This window comes from Dryobates pubescens, chromosome 9, assembly GCF_014839835.1.
Source record: "Dryobates pubescens isolate bDryPub1 chromosome 9, bDryPub1.pri, whole genome shotgun sequence".
NCBI lineage: Eukaryota > Metazoa > Chordata > Aves > Piciformes > Picidae > Dryobates > Dryobates pubescens.
The window spans coordinates 33,807,028-33,822,687 of NC_071620.1; the positions used below are offsets into that span (position 1 = coordinate 33,807,028).

At 45.1% G+C, this 15,660-nt stretch overlaps 1 protein-coding gene across 2 annotated transcripts in view; it reads left to right on the top strand.

The window, feature by feature from the left end:
* Window positions 1-1,639: 1,639 nt before the first annotated feature.
* Window positions 1,640-15,660, top strand: part of JARID2 (jumonji and AT-rich interaction domain containing 2) — a 224,367-nt gene continuing 210,346 nt past the window's right edge. Inside the window, exon 1 of one of the 2 annotated variants that reach the window (XM_054164323.1) lies at window positions 1,640-1,877. In XM_054164323.1, coding sequence (XP_054020298.1) covers window positions 1,833-1,877 — 45 coding nt within the window. In that variant the 5' untranslated portion in view covers window positions 1,640-1,832. Of the gene's footprint in view, window positions 1,878-3,952; window positions 3,970-15,660 lie in introns of those variants that run through there. The other variant, XM_054164324.1, reaches the window with a different exon arrangement.

Sequence of the window (15,660 nt, forward strand, 5' to 3'; positions counted from 1 at the left end):
AAAAGCTTTTCTCTGGTGCGCCGGACCACCAGGTCGGCCCCGCCGCCCCTGTCCCGTGGGCCAGACCAGAAGGCGCTTCGGAGGGAAGAGGCGCGACCTCAGGATAGCTTTGAGACACCGTGCGAGCCTCGCACAGCACAGCCTGACAGCCTGTCCTGAGCTGACACCGGCCAGCCGCCCGCAAGCAGGCCGAGCGGCCGAGCCCGCCGCCGACCGTCTCCTCGGCAGCGCAGCTCACAGCCACTAAGTTTCGTGTGGCTGCTTCCTAGCCCAACCCAGACACATTAATCCCCGGCGCTCTACCCGGCAGCCTCCCGCGGCGCCTGCCTGCTTCCCCACTCCCTGTCAACGATTCCAAATAGCCTCCTCCTTCCCTCCTGGCTCTAGTGCGCCGGCCCCGCCCCGGCATCCCGCAACGCCCAACCACGGGTTGGGGGTAAAGGGGGAGACAAGGAGAGGACAACCAACGAACAGAGGCTGGTAGGGAGGAAAGGACAAGCGTCGCGACGGGGGTTTCTCGCGCTGCAGCCAATGGGCGGCGAGCACGCGACATGCCGGGAATTGTAGTTTGTCGCCGTCGCCATTTTGTGGCGAAGGAAACTACAACTTTTCCAGCGAGCAAAGGATCATTCTTGGGCCCTGCCCGGAGCCCCGTCGGCCAGACCAGGTGCTGCCAGCGCAGCGGGTCCCGGTACATGCCCGAGCCGGAGCATAGGCGCGGTGGGCGCAGCGACGTGAGCGGAAGGAGAGCCCCCCACCGGCTGCTGCGGGGCGGGGAGGTGGAAGGGGGGCAGGGCAGGGCGAGAGAGCGTGCTGTGCGGTGAGGGACCGTCGCTAAAGTCCCCGCTCGGGTTGTGGCGCAGGGCTAGTGGCGACCTTGTCTGCCGGGTGGCCGCGCTTAAATGCCCCTAGAAGAGAGGAGGGAGGAGGGATGAGGAGGGGGGCTGGAGAAAAAGAGAAGCGTGTGACGACGCTTGACCCCCGTGAAATGTTTAGCGAGCCTTGTTGCATGCGTTGAACGCAGCGGGGGCTCGCCGTTGCGGCTGCTGTCCCGGTTGGGAGTTAAGGCTAGGCCCTAAACGGTGTATGTATGTGTGTGTGTGTGCGTGCGCGTGTGCCCCTGTGTATATATATATATACACACACGCGCACACACACACGCAGACATATATATTAAAAAAAAAAAAAAAAAAAAAAAAAAAAGGCCAGGTCCATTTAAAGTTGTTGCCTGAGAGCTGTTCTCATTGGTTAGGAGGGAGCTGGAGGAGCGGAGACACACACGGTGCGTGCAGCCCTCGCTGCCGCCGCTACCGGAGCCGCCGGAGCCGCTGCTGGAGTTGTCTCTGCCGCTTTCCCTGCTGCAGCGGCACAAACGTGACTTCCAACGATCTGATTATTTATCTTCTTTCGGTCCCTTTCCTTCTTCAAGATGTAACTACAGCTCTGACACTAAGGACCTGCAGATCGCTTAGGTGGCTTGAGAAAGAAAAGGGGATATCAAGGGCGTCGTTTTTTGTGTTTAGGGGGAATTTTTCCATTATAATGTTTCACTAAAGTGAATTTTTTTTTGTTATTTTTTTTCTTCGCATTTGTCTTTTTTATCTTTTTTTCTTTTTTTAATTTTTTTTCTTGTCCCCATTTCTCGGATCTATTGCTAGGAGAATCACATTGTGAGGAAAGAAAGTCGGATTACAAGATACCACTACAAACAACCCCCTCCCCCCTGGATTCTTTTTCGTGATTTTTATGCCTTTTTTTTTTTTTTTTAAATTGTCGCGGCTTTAATTCATGAAGCAATTGTCCCCTTTTGCAATCAGAATTTGGATACCAGAATGAGCAAAGAAAGACCCAAGAGGAATATAATTCAAAAGAAATACGTAAGTGTTCATAACATATCATTTGACTCCCAGTTTTAGGAAATGGCAGTGAATGTCAAGTTTATAGCTAATCCTGCAGCTCTAAGGCTTTCGGAAAAAATGTGATACTGGATTTTATTTTTCTGTGGTGTGGTGGTGGAGTTTCAGAGGCCCTTTTTAACGGGGAAGCCTTCTCTCCAGTCGGGTTATAAAACCAGATTTGTGTCGCGATTCCTCTAGTGAATAAATGTATTGACCTCAAATGACACAATCATAATCTAGTTTTAGATGAAAGGCGGGGAGCTCGGGAGGGGGACACGACGGTCAGCTGCCGCGATAATGTCACGAAACTGCATTTTTCAAAAGGCTTTTATTAATATTGCGCTTTTGCATGCGAAAGGAGGTGTTTTTCTGTGTTCTGGTTGTGTGTCTATCTCCGTCTGGTGAAGCGGCGTCGGTGGTTGTTGGAAGCCCTTTAAGTTGAAGCCGAGTGTCTGGTTATGGCGAGCTCGTTTCTCGCACTACCACATCCTATCTCCTGTATGTGATCGTCTGCTTCCCTGCCTTGCGGTAGCAACCCGGCCGGCTGGGGATCGCCTTCCTTGGGGCTTGACTGGAATAATGAGGGAAAATGGCTCGGTGCTGTTTAAAAATAATTCATTACGATAGCTCGAAAATTTGGGATAATCCAGTGGTGCCCGGGCTGTGTTTCACACTCTCTTTATCCAGTCGCTTAACCAACCCCCCTTGTAATTGTCTAATCCTTTAAACATATAAATGTGGACGAATAGTTGGATTTTTGTTCGTGCTCCAGTTACGTTTTGATTGGCATGAGGGAGTTTTGCTTTGCGTTTGGAAAAACTGAGGAGATTAGCCAAATACGCGCTAGAGCGAATAATGATTTTTATGTGCAGGTTTAGGGGGGGAAAAAAATCTTCATTTTGTTGTTGTTAGGGGTGGTTAATATATATAAATCCTGGTTTTCGAGTGTTTGCTGCGGGGCTTTAAAAGTTTATATCGCGCCTGTCGTCTGTGCCGTTTTTTTTTCAGCGAGAGGTGTTTCTTGGCAGGGAGGGTGACCTTCGGGACACTTTCCTTCGCTATTATATAGATTTGGTAAAAACTGCAGTTGACTCGAGCTGACGGCCGCTATCGATTGCCCGCCCCACTTGAATTGCAGCCCAGGGAGGGAGGTGGGGGGGGCTACGCGCTATTTCGGAGCTGGTGTGTCCCCCCCTTTCCCCTATGTGTCCCCCCGCGAAATTTCCGAATTAAAATACATCCGCATTGCAGAGGAGCTCGGAGCTCGGGGCCGGCGAGTTTAAAGTATTGCATCGAAACGGGAACGGCGGGTGGAAAGTCTGGCGAAACACGCGAGGCGTCCACGTTTCCCAGGCAGGCAGACAAAAGCGGGGCGTGGGGGCGTGGGGGTGTGTGTGTGTTGGAAACCGCAGTGTTAATAATTAAGACGGGGGGAGGGGGGTGTATGGAGATGGAAGGGTGGGAGAAGATCGCCCCAAACTGCTGCGCCCGCGGTCGCCCCGGGCTTGCAGGGGCGAAACAATGCGGCGCCGTTCCCGCACCACCGGGCAGGGGGTGAGCGCGGCTGCCACCGGCCCTGAGGAAGCTGGGGGCTAAAGGGACAAGTACGGCGGAAAACATGCTCCCCGCTCACAACTTGCTGAAGCCGTGTTGGTTTTTTTTTTTTTTAACCGCCCTCCTCACCAGTTAACATCAATCCCTCCGCCTCCCCTTTTCTCCCCCTCCTCATGTTTATTTCTGGCAGGGGGCAGCGCTGTCGGTGGGGCGCGCTGCCGGCGGCGGCAGCAGTAGCAACAGGTTGCCGGGGCTGTGACGGGAGCCCGCGGGCCGCCGGCCACGCCGCCGCCCGGCCAGGTTCGCCCTGCTCCCGTGACGTCACAAAGGGAAGGGCCTGCGCGCCGTGGAATCTTCGTCGCCTCCGTTTCCCCCCCCTCCCCGCGCGCCTCTCGCCCCCCCGCCCTTGGCGTGACGTCAGAGCCGGGACGGGGGGGTGAGTGGGTGGGAGGGGGGTGGCCCCGGGGCAGTGCTCGCTGGCGCTGCGGGGGCAGGGGGCGGCCCAGCTCTGGGCCAGGTGAGCAGGTGCGGGGCCATCTAGCTCGGCCCTGCTGGTTTCGGGGTGGGAGGGAGGTTAGTCAGCCGCCGCCCCACGCGGAGGGGAGGGCTGGTCACGTCTCCTTTCTGGGGCGGAGGCATGTGGACGCGGTGTGGCGACACGCGTGACACATTTCCTCCTGTCCGTGACCTTCGGGCGCTGCGGCAACCGGGCAGAGCACGCCGGGCCACGGCCGCCGCCTCCTTGCTAGTGCCAGCCGGGCCTTTTATTGTCCCCCGGCAGGGCTGCAGGTGTGATCGCCCGCCTCCGGGTCGGGGCCGTAATCGCATCCCGGCTTTCGCGGTGCTCGACCAGGGTCAGAGGCCTTTAAACACCTCCACACACCGACCTCCTATCGGACTCTGCCCCACCGACACTCGGCGCCTCTGTGGCAGGCCTTGGGCCCGAGCACCCACGCACCGAGGCAGGTGACCCAGGAGATGCAGTGCGAAAAGCTTGAAGCAGCTGAGACAGGCCCCGTGGTGCGGCCAGCGCCGGCCACCGGCCTTCTCTGGCTCGTACCCGGGCCACAGGAGGACGATGGTCCGCCGAGTGTCGGGCCCTGCTTCCTGGGTACGGGGGCCCCTGGTACTCCCAGTATTAAGGGGAGGGCTGCGACAGGGGTCATGCCCCCCGTGAGCAGTGAGGGTCTGTCCGAGTGTCCCCAGCTGCACGAGCACCAAGTGCTGCTTTGGTGTCCCTGCTCCTCATACCTCTGCGGGTTGTCCTATCAGGAGTGGAACTTGTTTAGGCTGCTGGTTTTTGGTATTTGCAAAATGAATTCCGAAAACAAAAAGGTGGTGAGAACAATAAAGCTTCTATATTTTGGGTTGCCATCATGGGGGCTCGACTCCCCACTCTGTAAGTGGTCACAGCTACAAGTTTTCTTAAACTTTGAGGTTGTTGTTATTTGCGACTGATGAACTCAGGAATGAGGAAATAAGCGTATGCATCTTCTTTTCCTGCACTCTTAAAAATGCTATCACTTAATTTTTGAAAGAGCTGTAGCAGACTCGTACAAATCTTTCTTCTCACTTTACCCTCCTCCTTCTCAAACATCTTTACATATGAAATATTGCCTTTTGGCTCAAGCCTCAGAAAACTGACAGCTTTGTAAAGCATCAGCCGAGAAACCAGACTGCATTCAGTATGCGCTTGGAATTAATAGTTCTTAAATGAAGAGCTTTGAAGTCTTAAGCGTAATTTCACAGGTGCATTTTTCTGCCTGTTTTTGTGAGGCTAAATAGCAAATCTTCTGTTCCTGCTGGCTTAGGTCTCAGAATATCAGACCTGGATTGCTGTCTTAAAATACCTGCACAGTTCTGCCACGGTAGCAGACAGCAAAATATAACGAAGGAGTAATGTCACTACTCTTGCCTCGTGTGATTTGTTTCTTTGTTCTTGCAGTAATAAAAGTGCTGTAGTGTGCCATGAGGTGACACGCTTCAGCTACGGACAGCCTGGTAAGCCCTTCAGACAGCAGGGCCAGCAAGGCCTGTCCAGAATTAGCATGCTTCAGATATCCGAGGAGAGCTTCTGCGAGTGCTGCAGTTTTTGAAACAATACTTGTGCTTGATGCAGACTCTTTGGGGAGAGTGTGTGGTGACCAGGCAGCACCACCCCTTCCTGTTTAAGGGATATTTGCGTTCGGGGTCCCAGCCCTGTGCACCATAGGGCTTCAGTTTGACCCTCTTGCCCTGTGTTTTTTCAGGCGAGGGTTTCCTCATTTTCCTCTTCAAGCCCACAGAAGACTTAGTGCTTTAAATTTGACCACTTCCTACAAGAACTAGCATAAATACACCATGGAAGCAGAGGTAATATTCAGTGTACTTTGCCTCTGATTTCAAATAACCTTCTGGAGCTTTCTTGTGCTGGGTCTTTTTCAGGTTTGTAGTAACAATGTCAGCAGTGTAAGCACACTATTTCCCCCCCCCCCCATATGTATAACTTAACAGTGTAAGGATGCACTTGAGATCTGAGTTTGGGTCTTCTTAACTTCCTCCTGGTCTCTTGAGACTAAATTGTGTGTTAAGTGCCGCAGGATAGCCCGTAACTAGACCCTAGTAATTAAAATATGTATGTTTTTAAAGGGATATTTACTTTTTTGTGTGTGTGTCTGTCAACAAATGCTTTGCCCTGAGCTATACTAATCGTCTCCTGCTTGCTCTGAAGAACAGTGAGCCAGGAGTCTGTGTAAGATGTGTCCAGAGAAAATTCCAATGAATCAAGGCCCTTGTAAAGAGTTTCTAATGTTCATTAAGCACTTTCACCTTCTCTTATGAGGCCTACTAAGTTTCTATTAAAAATATATTACCTCTTCCATTTCTGTAGATGTAAAATAACAGCTAATGTTATGCATATGCTAAAGTGTGGTATAAACGTCAGTTGATTCTGTAAGGCAGTAGCATTCCCTCCATTTTATTGTTTGATGAAACAGAAAGAAGTCTAAATTACTTGCCTGAAGCTACAGACTGTAACGGTGGCAGAGATGGAACTAATCTGTATTTCTGCAGCCTCGTCCAATATTCTATCTTGCAGCTTACTGGCTTTTGCTGTGAGGCACGGCATCTGCTGTACAGGGACTGCTTCACACAGTATATTTTTAACATAATGAAAGGCATTTCAGTATGGATACCTGACTTTTTTTTTTTTGAGTGGTGATCATACCCTGCAGCTGATAGAGACCAGTTGATACTCTGATGAGTCAGCTGTGGGAGTCTTACATAAAGTAGGTCAATTTTTAAATCTCATAGTCTGAAGCTAAAGAGGCTCCAGGTTTAAAGTTTATATTTTGTTTGTGCATATTCCTGATATTTCCTGCTTTGAACATAACTGAAAGTTCGAGGAAGGGGTTTTTTGGCCATTTATATTGTATAGTGACTAAATTAAATCGACTTGCACTTGGGGAAGGAGAGGAAACACCAGCTGCTTTCATTTCAGAAGTTTCCAGTTTGCAGCACTTAAGCAAAAGGGAGGCTTAAACATAATTTTAAAGTAGAGAATAGAAAAGCAGGGACACGTTTATTATTTTTTATTACAAGCACCCAGCTTTTGTGTGTTTTAGCAGATGTGGAATTTGCAGAGGAATACTTGGATTGCTTCGAAGTACAAATTTACATTTAAAATATTTTCCTTCCCCCTCCCCCCCCCCCCCCCCCCAAGTCCTTTACGTGGCTTGCTTTCCAACTATAAATGTAAACCGAGTGTAAATGATGCATTGTTTGCCTTAGTGGGCAGACAGTCTGAAAACAATAGTGCTGATGGGTTTGACTGCCTCTGTGTGAGATTAATGGGACATTAACTTTCAAGTCTAATAATGCAGATTTTAGCATTTCCTAACCTGAGCATTCTTTAAATATTTCCTGATACTGATAATGCTAAATGTCCCTTTGCTATGGGCCAAAGCTTCAGCTGACAGGTTTTTGTGATGTAGCTCTTCACCTTCAATATGAAACCGCTTAACCTGTTGTGACTTTAGAGAAACCAGAGTTTAATGTCCAAATGAATAATGGGGTATGGTACTGATATGCATTTTATACTTAGTACTACTTTTTATTTAAATAATTTGAAAGTGGTAGGAAATTCATGGGAAACTTTCAAGCTGTAAATAGCTTGTGAAATTCAGGTCTGTCATGTGAGGAGTACTTGGTGCTGAAATTTAGATGCAAGGAATAATAGTATGCTTGCCAAATTGTATTTGGTGCTCTCTTACATCTTTGGTGAGTTGGTTGTTTTGCTGACTCACTGCTGGGAATACTGGATGTGGATTGGTTTTATTTAGAGGTGCTGGGTTTTGATTTGTAGGGATGGATTTATTTCAGTCAGTCACAAAAAACATTTTCTCAACGAATCAGTAGGTAGATGGTTTAAAACCATTTGCCGTTTCACTTGCTCGGGTTTCACACTTTCCCTGGTGTAATGACATCCTGTTCTGATGTTGTTCCTTCAGTAATTCAGCAGAGGCCTGGTATTTCCAGTGGTGGGCTGTGGGAAAGGAGTAAACCCTTTAATTATAGCAGCAAGGGCTTGTTTGAAAATATGCTAGCTCTCTTCCCCTCCATGTGTGCTTGCTTTTTGTCTGTTGCTTCCTTATGCAGATGAAGGGTCTGAAGCTGTACGTGCTGCTGTTCAACTTGCCCTGAAAGCATGGCCACAATCTGTGGCAAAGCTGAGCAGTGGCTGAGAGCATCATCATGCTGAACACCGTGTCTTGAGGCTCTCGGTTAGAAATGATGGCTCCCTGGTCTGTGAACAGATGAATGGTGTGAGTGTATCCCATCTGCTCCTGTGCAAAGTTTATCGATTTAATTTATGCTGCTGCAGGAAGCTGTTCAGAATGACCATCTTGGCTGATCATAGTAGCAAGTTAGAAGTGCTCAGGTGGAAATGGTCATTCCACCAGTTCATGTAGGGGAGAATGGCATCTGGATCTGTTTCAGCATTTCTGCAGCAAAGGTCTTATCCCAGGCTGATGCATCATAAACCATAACCCATTATTTTTATCTAGGGAAACAAACCTGTTATGATCAGGTATAAAAATGGGATTGTATGATTAAAAAGATGCCTTGAAAACAAAATGAGAAACCTGTAGTAAAGTCTCCATACACTTTCAGCATCTAGATCAGGCCTGTGGAGCAGGGGTAGTTTCTGGGCAAGTTCAGTTTAGTGGGTGTACGATTGCTACAGTTTCAGTTAGACATTCTGACACCACTGAAATCAGCAATAATGTGGTGATGTGCCCAGAGGAGTTTGCAGTTGCATCACTGGACAGGCAGGGCTTAATCCTTTCTAAACATCTATGTTCTGTAATGTGTAATCTGCTTGGCCTATGCAGCTTGGATTCTTGCTGGTTTTTCTGCTATGTGCTTCCCCTGATTTGCTCTGCATAAAGGCAGCTTTGGATGTGTGGCTGTTACTATATTGCTTTTACTTCCTAAAGGCTAGTAGAATCGAATTGAGAAACTGTGGCCTGCTGCTGTGCTCTAGGAGGGCTTGTGGAATTCCTGTCCCTGCCCTCAGCTTTCAGTACTTTGAGGCTGCCTTGCTGCTCTGACATCTTTTGGATGACGTGATGGTTGCAGGAGATTAGCGTGCTTTGGCACAAGCACACTATGATGACTGGCTAACGATATTTATAAAGTTCAAAAATAAACCATGGGAGCTCGTTCTGACATAATCTACTAATCTTAGTTTTGTACTTTGATGCTGTGTTGTCTGAGCCAAGTTAGGATAACTATATATTGCAAGCAATTAATTTTTAGGTTTGCTTGCAGATTAGTGTTGAAGTAATGCCTGCTTTAAATTAAGAACTATGGGAGTGTATTTTGAGAAATTTCCATCTCTTTCAATTATCCACACATGGAAATAGCTCTATACCTATTTTAAAAATAGATTTGTGTGAGTGGGTAGAGATACGTGGTCCCCAGTATTTCTGGACAATGTTGTGTCTTGACATTTTGACCTGAGGTTTTTTTCCTTCACAGCCCACAAAACCAGGATAGCGTTCTGTGCTCTTTCCCACATTTATATGTTAAGGGAAGGACTTTCTTGTCTTTGAGGACTGTGCTTTCTCCGGGGGAGGGGGGAAGTCTGCTCCTTTGAGTAAACTTTAGTCTTGTGTTAGGCATCCTGGTAGTCATGCTGGGTTTTGAGGAGTCCGATCAAGAGAGTAATCTTTGAGGCTTCTCACTGACAGGAATTCAGTTTCCTCTGGACCCTGACAATCCATTTAAACTTTTTTTTTCTACCTACACGTGGGAATGATTTGTGTTTTTAAGAAATACAAAGAGGAATTTGCCAATGTAAAGGATGCAAGTCAAGTGAATTGCAATGCACAAGTCTTTTTTGAGGTTGTTACTCATGAAGTGGACTGAGACAGTCTTAGACAAGAGTCTGTCCAATGTCTCAGTCTTTGAGATGCTTCCCATTATTTTTATTAGTTGTTATATTTAGCATATAATTTTTTATTGTTTTAAAGCTAGAAATCTTTAAGCCCCATAGTACATAGACTAGAAATAGCATTTCGACTTTTAAGTTGCTGCAGGCTACCACCATATGTTTATAGCTTTTTTTCTCCTTCTTTCTATAAGGTGCCTGTTAAGCAGACTAAGGGTGATTTAGAGAAAGGATATGGTTCCTTCTTTCTCGCCTTCTTTATTTCATGGGTATTACTTTCAGCCAGTTTGTCCCACAGAGTTCTTTTTGGTACATCAAAGTTGTAAGCCAAATCTCTCAGCTGCAGTGTGCATGCTAAAAGTCCTGTGATACAAATTTCCAACCCTGCACGTATGCCAGATCAATTAACTTCTTAAGTCAATTCAAGCTGAAAAAAAGTAGAACTGCTTCTGTTGTAGTTTCAGCCCTACAAAACTTGGTCCAGACTTTTGAGTTCATAAAACTCAAAGCCTAGATAGAAGAAGGTTTTCTGTTATTGTTTGTAAAGTTGACTGATAACTAGGCTGGTGTTGTATGTGATTCCTTTTTGGGTGATGTTCCAAATGACTGGCCTTAATGCGAATGTTTTTCACAGAAGGATGACATAGATGGATGTCTGAGAAGTGGTTTTCTGATTGATTGTCACTTTTTTTACCCCTTCTTGAAGCATAGTGATGATGAAAATTCTAATGGCCTATTGCTATGGTGCAGACTGGCTTTCTGAGACCAGGGAACATCCTTTTCTGTTTCACATATAAAGCAGAAGTTAATGTGTTGGAGTGTTATTTCCTCTAATCATTTATTAAAAGCTGTACTATGCCCAAGGAAGATTGTGAGAAGGTTGTGATCTTTCAGTCTTTCTGCTGGTGAGGCCTTTATCATAAGTTTGTAAAGCTTTTACCAATGTTAATTTTTTTTCTCTAGTTATTCAACATATAATGAGGACACAGTAATAGCACTTTGTAAGACACGAGGCTTCGTGTTACTTACAAGCTGGAGTTACAGCATGTTACAGTAAGTGTAACTTGTGAATTATTTATAACTCAAGAAATAATGGTTGTCCTAATGGGCAATAATTTTGAAGCTGGCTTTTACTTTTTTTTCAAGTCTTTGATGCCTTGAACCAATAAAAACTGCAAAAATAAGCAGCTTTCAGGAGAAGCTATCCTGTCCTGTTCTACTGCCCTTTCTTTCTATCTGGTGGCAATGTCCTGCGTGTAGCTTTTGTGTTTTGCCTTCGTTAACATTGTTGTGACTGTGGAGACCAGTAAGCTGCCTAATGCCACGGTTTTATGATCACTTTGTGCATGCACTCTACTGAAATAAGTGGCCTAGCTTTCCTCTGGCTGCCTGTTCCCCCTCCTTCATGCCAACATGTGTCCCAGGTGATGATGACTCCCATGACAGGCCGGGGACTTTACAGGTTAAACCTGAACTGACAAAATATGGGTAATTTGTAATGTGGGTTCATTTAATATTGCAGTTTATGATTAGCTGTAAAAATACTTGGTCTGGGGAAAGTGTGACAGGAACGCAAAATGAAGTGTCAAGGGAGGGGTAGGATTGCTTCTTTTAGCTATAGTATGAGCTTAAATGGGCTGTGAAATTATGACTAAATAGGAGTCAAGATACATGTTTTATTTCCTAGAAAACAGAATTAGCTGTCCTTGTCTGCTCTAAGGATTGTTTAGGCATGGATTTTGCTGTAGTGTCCTGCTAGAAGTGTGGTGAATTTCAAATACGATTGAAATTAAGTTAGACCACACAGTTGAAAATGAAGTTGAAGGTACTTGTACCTGTAGTCATGGCAGTGTCGTAATCATTTCCATAGTGCTAAAATATGTTGGAAGAGGATTAAAAATGTGTTATGCTTGCTTAGATAGGATTTGAACAATTCTGAACTGGAACAAGAGAAGAAAAAAAAAAGGAAGGAAAATAAGATAGTTGTGCTATTGGAAGGTGAGTTTCACCACAAAGTGTGACAGAAGTACTCTTTTTCAGTTCAACAGACCTGTGCACCCACCCTACAGTACAAGAGCTCCACTGTAGAAGTGAAGCCTTGTACCATTCTACTTTCTACGACAAGGACCTGCTTACAGAAGAGAGTTTCTCCAGAGATTTCCCATGACTTTATTTGTTTTATCTTTTACTACTGAAAAACATGTTCAAATCACTTTTCTAGTTAAAGCCACTCATATCTATTGGATGTGCAAGTGAACTGAAGTGCTGATGTATTTTTGTCCCAGCTTCCTAAGCAGTGTGAAAAGGCCAAACCATATCAAATCAACAAGCTACAAAACCCAAGGTTTCCTTTAATTATAGGAACATCAGAATATATGACATCTCATGCCTTTTTATCACCATTGATGTCACCACTGGTAACCTTGATCTTTTCTTCATAGTATAGTGCTTTGGCTATATCCATGCAACTAAAGAGATGCATACAAAGTAAGGTCATTGAAATTACCAGGCTTAAAAAATAGTTACGCCAGTGGTCTTCCTCCTTACTCCACATCCTCATCTTCAAACAGTTTGGTTTCAGTGCAAGCCTGCAGGGGCCTTTTAGGGACACGGCTAAGGGAAGGACAGGGCACAAGGACCTCTTCAGTTTTGCTGCAGATTAAAAAGTCACGTGGAACTGCACCCTCAGTTTCAGCCCAGCAAGGTGCTGTACCACATGCCTGTCTCAAATGTATGAATACTCTTACTGACGTCAGTTGAAGTACTTGGAGCTTGTGAGTTAAGCACATGCCGAAGTGCTTTTCAAGGCTGGAGATTTTGCCGTTCCTGTGTAAGAGAGTGTGCAAGTATTTGCAGGCAGGAATGTTAGTTTTCTAAGAGGGTGATAGCCATTTAATGGTTTTAGTGGCTTTAGGAGATAGAGTCTTGCCAGGTAGTTTGTTGGGTTTTGTTTATTTTTTTTCTCTCTCTCCTGAACAGTTTCTAGTATCTTCATTTAAAATGTGTATGTGTGCATAGTACTGGCATTTTTTACAGTTTACTTCTTCCCACACCCCCCATCCCCTTTCTCACCCTCTTGTCTTCCAGTCCCATGCTTTTCTCTCTCTCATTCCTCTGTATTTCTCTGATCGGGTTCCCTGTCTGAGGAAATTGGCTCTTATGAAGCTGTTGCCATCTCTTTGCAAAAAAAGCAATGTGAACTGTTGTTGCAGTGTGATTTTTCTTTTCCTGAAGGCCAAAGGGGAAGATCAGGAAAGCTTCTTGCAGTTCATTTTGGGGGCAGCTCCATACGAAATGCTTCGGAAGAGGAGGGATTGCACCATTGCTACTTGTCTCTCAGGCCTGTGTGCAGAATTTGAGTGCTGGTTATAGAAAATACTGTCTGTGTACTAATGTTATGCAAGGCTTGGCAAACTGTTAATGTGCAAATACTGTGGAGATAAAGTAGAATGTGGTCCTGCTCATTCCTTTTTACAGTCCTTTTATGAACTTTTGGGAAATTGAATCCTGCTGATGTGAGCATTCAGGAAAAGCTAATTTCATAATTCACATACATTAAAGGCTTTTATTTATAAGACATTAATATTCATGCTTTTTTAGTCAAGAGCAGTGTTACGTGATGTGACTGACCGGTCATAAGCCCAATGCCTGGCTTTCATTATTGAAAGGGTTTCTGCAGTCTCCATTAGAGTATGACCTGATGAAATAACTAAAGATGGTCAGATTTCTTCCAGGTTGGGTGGCAGACCACATATAATGATTTCTGGGCCCTGCTGCTTTGGAGAGCAGGAATACAATTTTCACCGTGAATATGTTAAGAAAAGTATGACCTCTTAATGTCTTCTGGGTAATACAGTTTCTTCATATCATTCTTAGTATGTCACTGTAATACTGCTTTAGTCTGGCTCCTCTGAGAACTGGTGGTGTATCACACCAAAGAAGGAAATGTGTTTGTGATGTAGGTAATCATGTTTTTTTCCTCTCAAAAGCATATTTTCTTACATTCTTGTGGATTCCTTTTCCTTTGTGGTGTCATTTTATGCCTATTACTCTTGCAGTGAAGGATGCAATGAAATTAATTCCCTGTGGGCATTTTGGAAATTACTGGTTCACTAATTTGGATAGAGTGAGGGAATAAACTATTACTACCTTTTTTTCTTTTTCTTTTTTTTTTTTTTGGATAACTTTTCTCAGTTCCTGCCAGGGAGGAGTCTGTCATTTTTCCTGTTGCAGCCAGCCAATTTCCTAGTGCATTATAACCCTTGGTCTACTCGTGCCTGATGACAGGTCAAGCCATTCCTTCTAGCTTCCAAATGGGACCAAGAGTGGCATTCCTGCACACACGCCTGTCTGTACTGTGTCATGCTTTTCCCTCTGGAATAGTGTTGAGTTAACCACAGAGATTCTCTGGCAAAGTGTTCAGAAGCTTTTGAGTTTTTCTGGATACACCTTTGTTTCTTTATTTTCTTCCTGTGGTTTTTTAGGTCCTTGTTCACCTTCCATACTGACCTAGGGACTGCCAGGTTACCAGCTCTGCAGAATCAATCTCCTTCATGTGATCTTTTTGCAGAGGTACTTCAAAGTGTTGTCATTTTATGGCCTGCATACTGCAAGCATAACCACAGCTGCATCCAGGGCTTTGTCAGGGAAGCAGGAATGTGTGCTTAGCTCTGGAGAGAGAACCTGCTGTCTGGCACAGTATGCGAAACCAATATTAGTATTGTGAGAAAATTGGCCAGGATGTATATCCAAGGTTAGAGTCCTGTGGAGGATAGCTTGCTCTTGAGTGCCTGGTTATATCCTACCACTGTCCCTGTCTTTAGCCATCTCAGTAATATTTTTACCACTTGTACTTTTGTGTTCTCCCTTATCATTGTGTTGTGGTCATGCCTTCAGGAGGCCAGCTACAGCTTGGCTGACAGGCGTGTTAGCTTAGGAGGGAAATGCTGCTTCATCATTTACAAAGGAAGAATATATATGAGCACACTTTGAAGACTTTGAAGATGTTTGTTCAGGCATGCTTTAAAGATGTTCTGAAATTTGCTCTCAACTATCCTCTGTATAGATGATTTATCACCAGTCTTCTTTTTCCACGGAGCAGTAAATCACACCTAGGCTGAAAGGTTATCCTTTTTCCTTAAAAGGCTGAATACTTTTGCACTACTTTTTCTTTTATTTCATGCTCTCCAAATATTCAAGTATTTTTTTCCCACCATGGAAGACTCAGTATTTTAATTGGAAACCTGCATCTTTGAAATCTGAAGCAACACAGTATAGCACTAAACTTTTAAAAACTCTTGGTGGAAGAATGCCATTGAGATAGTTCCAGCAGGTTTCCAAATTTCCAATCCACCGACTTACTCAGTAATTAGATCACCTTTTAGAATAGAATAGAATTAACCAGGTTGGAAAAGACCTTGAGATCATCAAGTCCAACCTATCACCCAACACCATCTTATGAACTAAACCATGGCACCAGGTGCTTCATCCAGTCTCCTACTAAACACCTCCAGTAAAAGCAGTATTATTATGAGTAGTATTATTTGCAGTAAAAGCAAATATCTGCAGTTGATCTGAGAGCGTTCATGCATAGTTTAATTTCAATACACACGAATAATGTTAAGCCCATGCATAAACTAGTCCTGTTAAGGAGAAGAACAGAATAATAGGTGATCTCTTGAGGCAAACCTCTGAAACAAGAAGTAATATCTTATAAATTTTTAAACATGTAAGAAAGAAGATTGAATAGCTGGCATTATTTGAGACAAAAGACTG